The following is a 14230-nucleotide window of genomic DNA, read 5'->3' on the forward strand; positions in this document are numbered from 1 at the left end:
CCGGATGATCTCGCTGTGACCGATATCGTGGCACGAGCTTTTGGAGGATGACTGTGAATGAACATCTGCCTGGCATCCGGCAGCGAGAGAAGTATCCAGTGTTGACGCATCTTGAGCTTGTCGTACATCAACGGTGGATGCACGGTTATGGCTTGCTGCTGGTAACGCAACCAAGTATCCTTCAGGGCTGGAAAGAGGTGGCGTTACTTGGAAGTCCGGCTCATCCGTCCCGGCGGTGGTTACAAAACCATCAATTTCCAAGATAGGGTTGGGTGGGGGTTGAGCTGAGTCTTCAATGCTTCGTGAATCGAGTGCCAGGTATTCGACATCATCCAGCCACTGAAAAGTACTCGACTCCAGCATATCTTCAATGGCTCCCCAAAGGCCTTGATCAGATGAACTTGTATGTGAGGCAGGAATGCTGTCTTCCAAAGACACGGCTGGTCTGCTAGTTTGGAAGAGAATTTCCCTTTCACCATCTTTCGGCGAGAAGTCATGGCTTGCGTTTGAAGCGATGTCGGACAACATCGGCATGGCCGGAGGCGGCAAGCCTCGACTGGCATTTATCGTAGGAAGTGGGCGATGCGTAACAATATCCGACGGCGCACTAACCTTTGCACGCCAGTTCACGCCTGTGTTTGTCGGTTCAAGCTCGACAAAGCGGAGGTGTTGCTTATATCCGCCGCATCGGCCTCCACGTTCTGTGCACTGGCGACAGGAGGGCCGCGTCTCATCACACTGGATTCGAAGCGTCAATGAGCCTTTAGGATGTTGAAACTAGATGGTCGAGGAAGCTGACCTTTCTCCGCTGCCGCTTACAGGAGACACAGCCGTTTCTACTGCGGACAATGTTCGTTTTCTTTCTTCGTGGCGGAACTGGCCCATACATGTTGGATCAACTTTGATGGATGTTGGCCGTTAAGTGAGTGAGGCGACGTAGAGGCGACTTGCGCGGAGCAGAAAGCACTTCAGGTAGTTGAATATCTAATGAGACGTAGGAGATGTGAGTGAGTGTGGGGAGATGTGGACGTGGAAGAGGAGGAAACCACCCCGGCGCAATTCCGTCAGAAATATTGGACTACTCGCTACTCTATCACGTGCAGATTTGGACGGTACACTACCTACCTAGACATGTTGAGGATAGACTTCAAACGCATGTACTTTAGGTCCTTAGTTCTAGTTGCCACAAGTCCCGGTTGTCTCATTTCATGCACATTGAACGCAATGCTATTATTCAATTACGCCCAATAGAGATCTGTTAAATAAGCACATGGCTCGTTAGGTACAGGGCTATCTCGCATGTCATTCCCAGTGAGATAGATTAAGCCGGAGATGACTATACAGCGCGCTCGAAACGACTAGCAGCTCCCCCCAGGGCATCCCAAAGTAGTCCCGTAAAACGCAGTCCCTCCCACTTCAGCGATATTCAAGACAGCTGTCAGCAACCCTGCTAGAGACTCTCCCCCGATCATGCCCGCAGCCACAGCGAATCCAATACGCCCAAAGCTGGCCGGGTTCCGCTTCTGCCACACGAAACCAATGGTACCACCGATAGCGATAGCGACGCCATATCCAGTGATTGGGAGAATTCCAGCAATGCCTACCATCAGCATGTTCGGGATCCAGGCGCTGAGCGTAGTTCTGCCAGTTTTGGTAGCCCAGTGCCGAATGACGTGGACACCAATGGTAAACACACAAGCACAGATTGTAAAGATCCAGGAGCTCCGGGGAATCAATATTTGAGGGCTGGTGATTGCCAGAGCGATGACTCGATACCCCTGTGCGGCTGGAGCGGCCAGGCCACAGGTTGCTGCTTGAGCCAGATCATTGATACACGGATACGCCTTGGCGAAGACGATGTACAGAGCAGGCGAGAGAAAGATGGCAGGTATGATGCCCAAAAGTTGGCCGTAAAACTGGTATCGGGGAGGCGTGCCGGTGAAGTATCCCACCTTGAAGTCCGTTGTCAGCTCACCAGCTTGCATAGCAGCTTGGCTGACGATGGCGCCAGCCACGAGACATCCGAAAGTAGCAGATGACGTGTTATCTGTGTTGCTACGCAGAATACTGCCAATGACAAGTTGGGAGATATAAGCAGCAGGCCCAGCGGGAGCGATTGATGATTGCCCAGCGACCTGCACCACAAACATGCCGAGAATGACGGCCAGAAGAAGAACGAGAACTGCAATCCCGCCATTCAGGTCCTGTAAATGATTCTGTTAGAGAATAACCACTCCAAAGATAGCTAAAACTCTGCAACTCACGTAATGTAAAGTCATGATGAGACAGGCAAGAAGCGCACCGGCGGTCAGAGACGGCCAGAACTCCCACCACTTTGTCTTTTGCTGCGGGGTAGAGGGATCAGGGAGGGCTGGAGATCCGACGTGCTTCCCAGCTTGGCGTCCCAGAGATTCACTCTCTCTGCCCCGGAGCAGAAGCACGACGCGGTTCCCTCCTTTGGCAGCATAAACCCAGATGAGCGTTGCAAGACGGACCCAGCTTCTCCATTGGCACGCGATGTCAGTGACGCTTGCGCAGAGCATGACAAACACTGAAGGCCACAACATCCAATACCGAGGCGATGGGTTGTTGATGGGGTCTTGAAGATTCAAAGACAGGTATGTCATGAGATCAGGCTCTTCAGGGTCGAAGGCGATGCCAGAGGCAATCCCCTTGGCCTCCAAGATAGGACCGATGACTCCCCATAGAACGACATAACCGAGCATCCAAGACAAAGCCAGGTTGAGTCCGATAATGATTCCATAGCCCATCATAGCGGGGCTCCAGTAGATCTGAACCCAGCCCCAGTTGGAAGCAAAGATGGCCCCCTTGGCGCCCCAGACATAGAACCACCAAGTAATGAACCAGTGAATCAGGATCCCGGGAGCATAGGACGACCCTACAATGTAGCAGAAGCACACCACAAAAGTGATCAGAAGAGCTTTAACTCCGTTGTTCCCGGCATTGTTGCCACTGAGGTGGAATGTGCGGATCGTCGTCGCAATCGCAAGTGCGGATGGAAACTTGAGCTGAAGGTCTCTAGCAAGATCCAGAATGAAGAGCTTGTACATAGGAACCGCCATGACGGAGCCAAAGAGACCAGCTGAAGCGGTCAAGGCGGCTAGTTTTCCGTAGCTGTGAGACACCTCGTCGGGGAAAAAGTTGGACTGGAACATGGCTGGGACGGAGGTGATGAAGAGTGTGCTGAGACCACCAGTCGCCATGGCGATGGTCTGGATGATGGAGTGCTCCTGGGGACCAAAGCTACCACTGAGAAAGGGGACGGATGCCCTGATTAGAGCTTGAGAGATTGGGTAGGCAAGGAACGCCGCAAACATGTTGGCATCGTTGGCAATACCAAGCTTGAGACCTAGTGTTTGTGTTGGTAAAGTGTCATTGTGGATGAGGAATCACGGAGCACATACCGAGGTAGACGTTGCTCGCATTGACTAGGGCGCCCAGGGACCATCCGATGAGGACAGCACGAAGAGTTAAAGGGTTTGTCTCGATGGGCAAGTCTGGATGAGGCGGGAAAGGCATGTAGTACTCTTCACCGTCAACCTCCCCAACAGCAAAGTCATGGGTGGAGTCTGGCTTCTCAGCGTCTGCTGGAGACTGAGCAACTACCTCCGAGGCCTTGACCTTCTCCATGGCCGGAATTGTTAAAAGATTGATTGAAATTTTCGAACCGGGGGCTGATGGCGCCTTGGAAACCCTTTTTGGCGCAGCTTTGGTGGGGACCAGCGGAGGCTTCAACCAAGTAGTTTATATAGGCACATCACACTTGGTCGCCTGATGATAGAAATGGATTGGTCCCATGATAGAGAGTCTCTCGAGGCTTGCTCAAGCCAGCTCAGCAAGCTACCAATCACCAAAACCTCAGCCAGCGATAACCGAGACAGGGGCAAAAGGTGAACCAACCCCTAGCTAAACTCCGCATATTCCACATTTGGCCAAGTGAGATAAAGACGCGGCACATAATAGGTTGCCCGCATCCACGCACTCAATAAGGACTAGGGTCTCCCTACAGGATAGCAATGGTTATCCCTTTCAAGATAGTACTCGCTTGATAATAGAGAATCATAGCGTGATAGAGAGATGAACGTGAGCCAACTAACGGAACCTGTTCTTCCCCGCAAACCCAATCGAACCATCAGGGAGTTCCCCCGGGTTTACAGGTTGCAAGGATTGGAAACGGTAGTCAGAGACTAACGTATACGTACCTATACCTCCTTTTCATAGTACATGCGCAGGTAGCAAATCATAGCTTCAAGACAAGATACGTACTGGCTATCATAGCCTCCAGGGTTATCAGGTCTAGAATTCGCAGGCTAACGGAGAAGAAAACTACTTTTCAACAATTCTAATCCTTGAGACTTGTACCTGGTGGGCAGGCTGCAAGCACCCACCCGCTTGATGTCGGATCTCTGCGGGAAACCGTCGCCTTCGCTTCCGATGTCCACGGCTGTTGGTCTCAATGACACCTCCAAAGGAAGCCGTCGTCAACCAACAAGGCGTCAAAATCTAATACCGTAAAATACCGTAACTTGAATATAATCAACTTGGCAGTAGCCATAAGATGTTTGTAGAAAAGGTAAATATTTTTATAGAAAGAGCATACTTGAAAGGCGGCCAAGTGATACAAGACCAATGCCCCCTCGCCTCGTATAATCACATTGTTAAAGTACCAAGGCACTGCCATTCCCTCGCAGACTCTACAGTTGATTATTCTGTCTACACGTTTATCCCCCTGCTCCGTAGTTGAGCACACGACATCGCCCATGCAAATGCGGCACAGATAGCTGTCGCCGAAGAGGCCAAAGCCCATATACCGTAGCAGCTCCACTCATGACACTGACTTGACCTTGTAGTATCGAGTGCCCACTCGTAGAGGAACGAGTACAGCCAGCCCCAGACCGCAATGGCGGGGGCTGGAGAGAGGCTAATCCAGCTGCAGATGACGGAGAAGCTCTCCGGGCCCCATGCCTGAGCGACGACAGGCATGGCAGCAGAGTTGCAGCCATATCCAAGTCCCAGCAAGGCACTGCAGAGATGAAGAGCAATGTTGGAGTACTGCGACCCAGCTAGCGGTGTCGCGAGAAGCAGGTATCCAATCGAGGCGAGGATTGCAGGAACGATGAGAACGATGAACCTCGTCCGATAGACTGAGGTCTGGCCGAGAGGCAGTTCCGGAGCTGGAGCCGCACGGTCAGAGATGACGCCCAGTGTAAGGCGTGTGACGGTGGCCACGGTGGACAAGATGGTGATTTGCTGGACAAGTTTAGAACCTTGGTCAGTCGAGTCGTCGCTCATGGCCGCAGTGATGGTCCCGAGCTATAGTAAATCGGTTAGTCCATTGACAAGTGTCAAGATGGTTGAGCACATAGCCACACGTACGTTATTCAGGTAGACTGCGATGGTGCCTGGGAGAAGAGCCATTCCACCCATGAACCACCATAACGCTTGGTCCCGGAAGAGAGGGTTTTCACCCTCTTTGCATACTTGCTGCCCGGAGTTCGAGGAACCACTGCTCACTGACGTCGAAGCGTCCCCTTCGTCGATTGTTCCATAAGTCGCCTGCGCTTGGTGCTTGGGGATGAGATGATCGGCTTGGTCACTGTCCTCTACTCGAGTGATGAGAACCGGAGGCATGACGACCTCCTTCTGGACAACGACTAGTCCAACGGCGCTGATTAGCCCAACAGCCATCGCCAGCGAGGATAATAGAACAAGGAACCTTCCCGCATCTAGATAAGGAGCAGATCCAGGGTCTTGATTCGTCATGAAAAGATGAGAGGCCATCTGGCTGAGTGCAATGCCACCCACGCCAACAGCTGTCACTGGAACAGACATCAACATGCCCTTGTAGCGGCTCTGTAGCAAGTTCCTGGCACAGGCATCAAGAGCACTGAGCTGGATTGAGCTGGTTCCGCTCCCAATCATAAAGTGGGCAAGCAGAACCTTCCAGAACGAGGATCCGACTGCTTCAACGTTGGGGCGATGGGAAACGAAGAATACAGACGCCGTCAGAAGATACCCTCCACCTAGCAGACCTCCACAGATCAGAGACAAGACCCGCGGCGATAGTTGCCGACACAAGTAGCCGCCGACTGGAGACATGAGATATGCCGAAAGCATTGCAACTGTAATGACAGCATTGAGCTGAGCCTGCGTGTACCCGATGTCTAGAATCAGCCGTGGACCGTAGATAGGGATTGTCGACATGCATCCGGCGATAAGACTTGGGTATGTCAGTATGTGCTGGAGCATGTATTGGGATGAGGGGGCTTACGAGTTGAGTATTGAACAGGTAAAGCTCACGGTCTGAAGAAGTTGGTTGGAAGCCATGACGGGTGAAATGACAGCGACGATGCCTCCCAGTTCTTCTCCAATTCCTAGTCTGAGCATTCGGCAAATAAGTAAGTCCTAGTTGAGTAGGGATAGAAAGTAGATAACACTCGCCGGTCATTTAAAGGATGTAGCAGTAATTGGGTTAGCACATCAATCTCGCTGGCGCGTAAACTTGAGAAAACGGCAGTTCAGCAACAGTCAGCACGAGCCAGCTATCGTAAGAGTGCGGAATATCTCACTCGCCTCACCTATTCCAAAAATCCTCTTTACCAAAATCGGCGTGTTTCGTGTCATGGTCTTGTGCTTCGTCTTGCCTAATCCAGTCATCGGGTCCGGAGGACCAGGGCGTGGCCCGATTCCGTAGGCCAGGTACAGGAGCGGAGAAGCTTGGAGACAGGTAGAGATATCTTTGAGAGCTAAGGATGGCAAACAATGATCAACGTGTCCAATGTTGAGTGGCAAAACGGAATCACTGTCGATTCCGTTCCCTTGTCGAGACTCATTGAAAGAGCCGGCATGTGCTACGCGATACTATCAACATTGTGCAATTATGTCGGAAGATCTGACTTTAGAGAAATCTATTATCATCGTAGGACACCCCTACAGCTGCCCAGTTCAGTTACCGATGTCTCCTGTTGGACAAGATCAACCAAGCCATCAAAACACAGACGATGGACATTCCTACTCCCAGGGCACAGATTATGGCCCACGATGTATAGCATAGAGCGCCAACACAGAATCCGGCCACTTGACCGCCCCTCTCCATTCCAGACTGGTAAGCGACCGAATAAAGGTAACCGAATGCCCCAATTCCCAATGCCGGTGCCAGGGATATTATGCCCCAGGCAAGGGGAAACTGTGCTGTTCCCCAGATCGAGAGCGTGACTGGGAGAAGAGACAGGCTGCTAGCGTAGCTTAGACCAACCGAAGCAGACGTCAGAGATATGGCTTTGGGGAACCTGGCCACCAGCGTTCCCAGTGTCAAGAAGCCGAGGACATCAACTGCTGCCGGAGCTAGAAATAGGACGAAGGGAGAGGAGACCAAATTGTACTTTTGCTCTTCGGCCGTCGAGCTACTTTCCCTCTGGAGGCAATCTGATAGAGCACCAGCGCTTAACCGTGCAACAGTTGACACGATGGCGAGAAGAGCAACATGGCGCGATATTTGATTCGCAACAGAGTCAGTGCCTGTTATGGATTGGAGAAGTGTCCCTAGCTGTAATGAGCGCGCACAACATGTCAGTTTTGTTCCACTCTTCAGCATATGAATCTTTGCGAGGCGGCTCACATTCAAGTTGTACACCTCAGTCGGGCCTACGATGAGAAGGTTGGCGACCGAAAGCCACCATAGCAAGGGGTCCTTCAGCAATGCTGTGGAGGAGCAAGTGCCCCGGTCTGGTGCCGGCATGTTTTCTTCCAGCTGCTGCGGTTCAATAGCTCCATAGCTCGCAGTTTGCCTCTCCTCAGAGTACTGGAGATGCCCTCGAATGTCCAACGCTTCATTGGGGGGCTTCAGACCCCAAGCTCCTAGCATTCCGGTGGAAAACAGCGCGATGGCGAGAAATGCAGAGAAACTGGCCAAGTCTATGTCCTTGTTGGGAAGACAAAAGAGCCGAACTGCCACTTGGCTCTCGAGTATCCCGCTGAGACCGAAACAAGCGATCGGCACAGCGCTCAGAAACCCCTTGTAAGGTGACTTCTCAAGCGTCTCCGTGCACGCAATGATTGAACTCATCAGAACAGAACTCGTAGCAGCGCCGATACCTGTATACGCTAGCAACAGAGTGAGAAATGCTGGCCTTGAATGGTCAAGAGTAGATGTGTGGTGGGTTGTGAACATTGATGCAATCGTGAGGTAGCTGGTCCCAAACAAGATACCGGCAATGAAGGAGAGCAGACGTGGCGATGTGAGCTGGCAGATGCGTCCCCATACAGGAATCAAGATGTACAGAGACATCATGGCTATAGTTGAGATGGTGTTGACATGGTATTGATCCAGATGCAAGTCTCGGATAAAACGAGGTCCATACAAGGAGTAGACATTAAGACTACCTCCTAGTAAGCTGGAAGAGGTGTCAAAATATGTCATTCAGATCTCAGGTTCGCCAACTTACGTGTTCAGAATGCAGCAAGAGATGCATACGACACTCGACCGCGATTCAGGTTTTGCGATACGGGAGTTTGCTTCGCCATCAGTCCCAGTAGGACGCTGCCCTCTCATGGTGATGGTTGTCTGGATATCCAAACTGGTGAGTTGAGTTCGTGCCTCGTCAGTGCGGGAGCAGCACCACCATGACAAGACGCAGCCGCTTATTCTTCAAGACATTCCCTTATAGCAACACTATGCAGGACCGCCCATTCCGATCGGCTAGGTCTTGGTCGGGAGTCTCATGGGTGAATCAGTTACGTGACAGGGATGTAGCCGTCCACTAAACCAATTCAAGTGAACGGATCCGGGCGAGGGGCGGCCCACGACGCCAACGCTACAGCAATTGAGGGTGGATACTTAGATACACACAGCCAAAGTCGTTGGCCTTTGGCCATGCTAGAGCCGGAGAGCCTATGTAGTACGGAAACTATACACTATCTCCAGGCAGTTACTCAGTTTCCTGTCAAGTCTTTCGGTTCATTTTGCAATCAGATAAACTTCCTCGGCAGAAGATGGAGAGTCTCATCAGCCATGGTGTCATTCCAGCCTCCAAGGTGCTCAGATGTGTCGAGATGCATGTCACCGGCGAGCCTGCCCGGATCGTCTACCATGGGTACCCTCATCTTTCCGGGACTCTTCTCGAGCAGCGAGAGCAAGCAATCAGAGAGCATGATGACTACCGGAAGAGGCTCTTGCTCGAGCCTCGTGGACACAAGGACATGTACGGCGCGATTCTCCGCCGTGATACCGAGTTGATCAGATCCGGAGACGCCCACATCGGAGTCCTTTTCTGCCATAGCTATGGGTACTCCCCTATGTGTGGCCATGCGACCATTGCAGTTGCAAGATTTCTCGTTGACACGCAAGACACTTCCATCTTTCCGAACAGACACAAGTTGACTGTCGATGAAAACGAAAAGGCTGTCCATATCAAGCTGCATGCTCCATGTGGCGTCGTGACAGTCATTGTACCGATAACCGACGACTCTCGATGCGATCAAAGTCGCCCTATTCGATTCCTATCAACTCCAGCGTACCCAGTCTGTCTCGGCCTGGAAGTGCCCATCCCTGCTCACTGTCGCTGGCCACAACTTGGAGAGAGGTCCTCGGTTGTGTTGGACATCGGCTACGGAGGTGCCTACTTCCTCGTCATCGACTTGAGAGAACTCGGATTTGGTGAGGGCTTGAAGGGCATCAGCCTGGATGACGCTGTTTCATGTGTCAAGAAAATTGGCGATGCCTTTGGCTCCAACGAAGCAATCATAGACCAGTCTGGAATGCCGGCACACATGGCGCGTGTGGCCTACTACGCGGTTCTTTTAGAAGATGCTTCAACTGGAGTTCGCCCCGCCGGCATTCTTGAGACAGGATCAGGCATGTGCATATTTGGAGATGGCCAGGTCGACAGGTCTCCAACGGGGTCCGGAACGAGTGCTCGGATGGCATTGGCCTACGCAAGGGGTGCAAGGGGTGTCGGGCAGGCTTGTGCATACAACTCGCTCACGTCAAATCACTTTGAATCGGGTGCTTTCACAGCAACAATCATCAAGGAGGTTCCATGGAACGGACCAAATGGGTTTGACAAGGCAGTGGTTGTGGAGGTTGGCGGGCAGGCGTTTTACACCGGCTTTTCTACCTACTTTGTCGAGAACGGAGACAAAATAGGGGACAACGGGTTTCTATTCAAGGAGTTTACAGTCAAGAAACCCTCCTAGGTACAGAATAGCAGATACGTCAAAGCTATAATAGGATCCGCCAATGTCTCAACCATGCAACCATTCAGTAAGGTGCCAAGATGCAGCTGCAGGATCATCTCCCGGCACCATATGCCCGGCGTTCTCAAAGGTTATGAACTTGAGGTTTGTGGAATTCTTGACAGCTCCACGAGACACCCCATGGATAGGATTAGCCAGAGTCCATTCCCTCCATTCTTGTTGTCTGTAGTCGACCTGGCCTCTCCAGGGGACTTTGTCAAACACCCGAATCTGGCCAGGAGTCAAGCTATGCAGTTGAAAGTTAGACCCTAGGACATGTTTGAGGAAGCCAAGAGGTGTGGGTGCACATAAAATGGTTACAACTCACGTCAGGGCATCCAAGTGGCCGTTCAGTACCAGAACTCTGACTTTTCCCGAGTCTAGAAGCGCGCTGAGCTTCAAAATGACGGATTGACCAAATGCACCACTCTCCATGAACGCATAGGCGATTTTGGTGTTTACAGGCGTCCAATCACGACCTCTCACGCCGAGGGCTGACTGAACAGCTGGGTCGTTGAAGAAGTTGACGGAAGATGCCCAAGCACTAATGCATAGCTCTTCTGGGTTCTTACACGGCTGTGCAACTGACAAGGTCATGGTCAGAGTAATTGGACGGGCGAAGAGGCTCAAGTCAAAACTTACTATTGTACATGTTGCGGTCTCCGAGAGGTATCTGGTCGGCAATCTCGCGTGCGCAGTAGTTTGAAGCGTCTTTGCACACGGCAACTTTACCTGTGGTCTCACAAAGAGACCCATAGTACTCGCAAGTAGGACCCCGTTCTTGAATCAGGGAGCAAATCGACGCGTTGAAACCGTACCCGAGCTTCGTCATGGCACCGCTCGGTGTGCATCCAAACTCATAGTTGGATGTTGAGAGATCCCCGCCCATAGTGCCAACCACAGCATTGACGAGAATGATGGATCCGAGCGGATTGGGAACTCCTAGAGGAGATTGCACTTCAGCCAGGTCGAGAAGTTGATGCATGAATGCAGGAGCCCATCGTCCTCCGTAAGACTCTGCAGCGATGTGCAGCTCATTCTTGGACAAACCGGGGAACTCTTTGTGAGTAAACAGGTGCATAAACTCGACAAAGTCTTTGGTCGCCTGTTCCAAAGTTACGACTTGATGCCTTTCTTCCAGGCTTGCCAAGGAGAAACCGGCCCCTGCAGGTTGACTATCGAAAGCGGCGTTAAATCTGAATCTTGCGAGTAGCTTTCAAACTCTCACATACTCTAGAATCAACAAATTGGCGTTTCGAGCCCAGTGATGAGGGTTGTGAAAGGTTGAGTTGTCAGTAGTATTAACCCAGCAGGGGCCGACTTCGCTGATGGCAGCGAAAGTGCTGGCAGCTCCTGGTCCGCTGAGAGTTTTTTTCAGTGTCATTCCCAATTCTTGTGAGATTGTTTTCATGACTTACCCGCTGAGCCAAACGATGAGCGGATCATTCGCGGGTTCCGATGCACTCTCAAACAACCCTTTCCATCCAAGATTAGTCGGGCCATGATGCTTATTGCAGAGTTGGATCATACAATAAAAGAGCTCCTTTTTGTTTGAAATCTCGATTGAGCCGGCGTGGTTCCGAACACCGGCAGGACAAAACGAGGCATCTACTTCATGTCGGAGGATCGAGTTGCTCTGGCTTGATGGCTGAAACGACTTTTGCGACGCCTGCAAGACTGTCTGCGCAGTGAGACCGAAGAGGGGGAGTCGAACCATGTCGACTCTGATGTTGTATCTGGTGCTACATAACTTGTGATTCCTTTGTCTGAAATACTCAAAGTTATATCCGGCAGAGTTACAGTAGTAGCTCCTGGGGCAAGATCCTAGACATACCGGGGGGATCCGTTGACCAGATCTGGTAAGACTCGGCGCTGAGCATGGTCCCAGCCGAGGCATGGATGATGTCGTCAAGTCAATCTATCACAGCATACAATCTTTTCTACTTTCTACTCCACGCAGTTGATTTCACAATGATAAACCACACACTTCGCTTCACATCAATGACATGACAGCCCAATTTTGACGCAGCAAGTCGATTATCATGTTCTAGCCGAGTGAGTGGCCTTCCCCAGTTCTGGCTGCCACATTCGTCAACCCAACCGTGGAGCCTGGTTCATCGCAATCTCTAAATATTAAGCAGAAATAACAGAGAGTCCACCCTTTATCCACTGATCTACAAGATAGAGGGCAGCCTCGGGAGCGTCCGCATTCACGGTATGCCCTGATTCATCAATCTCGGCGAACCAGAGTTTGTCGTAGCCTTTCAGATATCCTCCCTTTGTTAAGGAATTGTCTCCCTTGAGGCGATAGAACCAGTCTTTGTGTGGAGCTGCTCGGAAGGCAGCTTGTCCAAACCATTTAAAGGCACTCGCAGCTCTCTCCGTCCCTATAAGAGGTCTGTGATGATGGGTACCGTCAGCATATAAACCTGACATGTTGGATCGCGTTCCACTCACGTGTCCGGATCGTACCGACCACTGACTATCAGGATTCGCAAGCGCGTTTCATCGAGCAGATATGTGTACCGAGTCAAGTTGGATCGCATGAGCGTGTCCCCAAACTGATGGTTTATACTCATGTCAACACCAATCAACTCAATTGGGTCCTTTTCTCTCAGGCCTAGAACTCGTTGAATCGCGGGGTTGTTCATGTATTTCTCGACGGCTCCGGACAGTGGAGAGCACGTCGGAAAGCTCTCGCATGGTTTCTTAACTACCAGCAGTGTTAGAGACCGAGACACAGAAGGGTTCCATGCTTACTATTGACGAGATTATGCTTTGGAGGGTACCAAGCCGCCATAATAGGACCACAAGCCTCCATTGCCTTGTCACAGCTCTCCTTGGTCTCGGCAAGGCGGCACTGAAGTACCTCGGTCTCGCATTGCGGCACGGCTGCACCTATACTCGCACATTCCGTGACATTTAAATACACCTCTTCTCCGGCACATAGCGTATCATAGTACGAAGGTGCCGAGAAGCCCATGTCGATAAAGGGGCTGATCATCACGGTGCTTTTCACGTCCACGGGCACGTGAGGGCCTCCGAGATTGTCGTCGAGAAGAAAGGCTGTCACGACAGGAGCCAGGAAGCCACCCCAGGATTCTCCGATGACGTGAAACTCACGATTGCCGAGTTCAGGAAATATCTCTGTAGAAAACTTGTGGAGAAAGACCTTGACGTCTGAAGCGACCTCGTGAGCAGTTGTCGGCTGAAAATCCACACCTTCAGGGGTCTTGGAAAAGCCGCTACCCGCAACTTCACTTTTCAAATCGTTAGTCAAAAAGCCAGGTTTAACCCTGCAGGTGCACTCTGAACTTACTCGACAAAAATTACATTGTAGTACCGAGTCCAGGAGAAGGGGTTGAATGTTGTGTCGTTGCCGTGCTTGTTGATGAGGCAGGGGCCTACACCAGTGAGCATGGGCTGGGCTGAGGCTTCAGCAGGGCCTCTTGAAAGATGGTCAGTCATGTGTCTACACCTATTTTTCTCTGGAATTCCAAAGACCTCTTACCCTGTTAAATAGAGAATAGTCGGTGCTCGTTCCGGATATCTCTGGCTTTCAAAGTACCCTGGATTTCATGAGCTTCAGCCTCGACCAAGAATCAAAGCAGGGCATCCGATCAAACGTACAGTAGAAGAGGCTATTTCCATTAGTCACTGGAACTTTGCCCGTCCACTGCCGACTGCGGGCATCGCAAAGGCTGTCGTTCTGCTGGACTTTGGTGAACTGGGTTGTTGGCGACAGGAAAAGCTGGTCCTCGACAGGCGCCTGACGCTGGGGCCAAACCGCGTCCTGGTTGAATCTGGTTGCAGGTATCAATGCAGCTGACACAGTGCCAAGGGCGACTTGGATGGAAAAGGCGATTTTACAAAGGGACCACATTCTGATTGAGAAATTGTGTGACCTCTGGTGTGGTTGGTTTGAGAAGGGTTGTATAACAGTATTTGAGAGCATGCCTGCCTCCTACCCTACCCT

The 14230-nt window shown here is 51.5% G+C and overlaps 4 protein-coding genes across 4 annotated transcripts; 1 reads left to right on the plus strand and 3 right to left on the minus strand.

Moving 5' to 3' along the window:
- Window positions 1–1358: 1358 nt before the first annotated feature.
- NECHADRAFT_29821 (uncharacterized protein) lies at window positions 1359–3540 on the minus strand (the record flags this gene model as incomplete). Its single annotated transcript, XM_003049770.1, has 3 exons — window positions 1359–2204; window positions 2265–3370; window positions 3426–3540. The coding sequence occupies 3 exons, from the start codon at window positions 3538–3540 to the stop codon at window positions 1359–1361; spliced, it is 2067 nt and encodes a 688-aa protein (XP_003049816.1).
- Window positions 3541–4734: 1194 nt separating this feature from the next.
- Window positions 4735–6348, minus strand: NECHADRAFT_74167 (uncharacterized protein; the record flags this gene model as incomplete). Its single annotated transcript, XM_003049771.1, has 3 exons — window positions 4735–5334; window positions 5398–6241; window positions 6293–6348. The coding sequence occupies 3 exons, from the start codon at window positions 6346–6348 to the stop codon at window positions 4735–4737; spliced, it is 1500 nt and encodes a 499-aa protein (XP_003049817.1).
- Window positions 6349–9012: 2664 nt separating this feature from the next.
- On the plus strand, window positions 9013–10215 carry NECHADRAFT_29955 (uncharacterized protein; the record flags this gene model as incomplete). Its single annotated transcript, XM_003049564.1, has 1 exon — window positions 9013–10215. One exon carries the CDS (start codon window positions 9013–9015, stop codon window positions 10213–10215), a length of 1203 nt encoding a protein of 400 aa, XP_003049610.1.
- A 2492-nt stretch (window positions 10216–12707) lies between these two features.
- Window positions 12708–14137, minus strand: NECHADRAFT_74169 (uncharacterized protein; the record flags this gene model as incomplete). The annotated part of the gene is made up of 6 exons (XM_003049772.1): window positions 12708–12736; window positions 13015–13152; window positions 13378–13514; window positions 13574–13702; window positions 13766–13823; window positions 13885–14137. 6 exons carry the CDS (start codon window positions 14135–14137, stop codon window positions 12708–12710), a joined length of 744 nt encoding a protein of 247 aa, XP_003049818.1.
- Between the last annotated feature and the right edge of the window lie 93 nt (window positions 14138–14230).

The sequence above is a fragment of the Fusarium vanettenii genome (assembly GCF_000151355.1).
Source record: "Fusarium vanettenii 77-13-4 chromosome 1 genomic scaffold NECHAsca_8_chr1_1_0, whole genome shotgun sequence".
In the NCBI taxonomy this organism is placed as follows: Eukaryota; Fungi; Ascomycota; class Sordariomycetes; order Hypocreales; family Nectriaceae; genus Fusarium; species Fusarium vanettenii.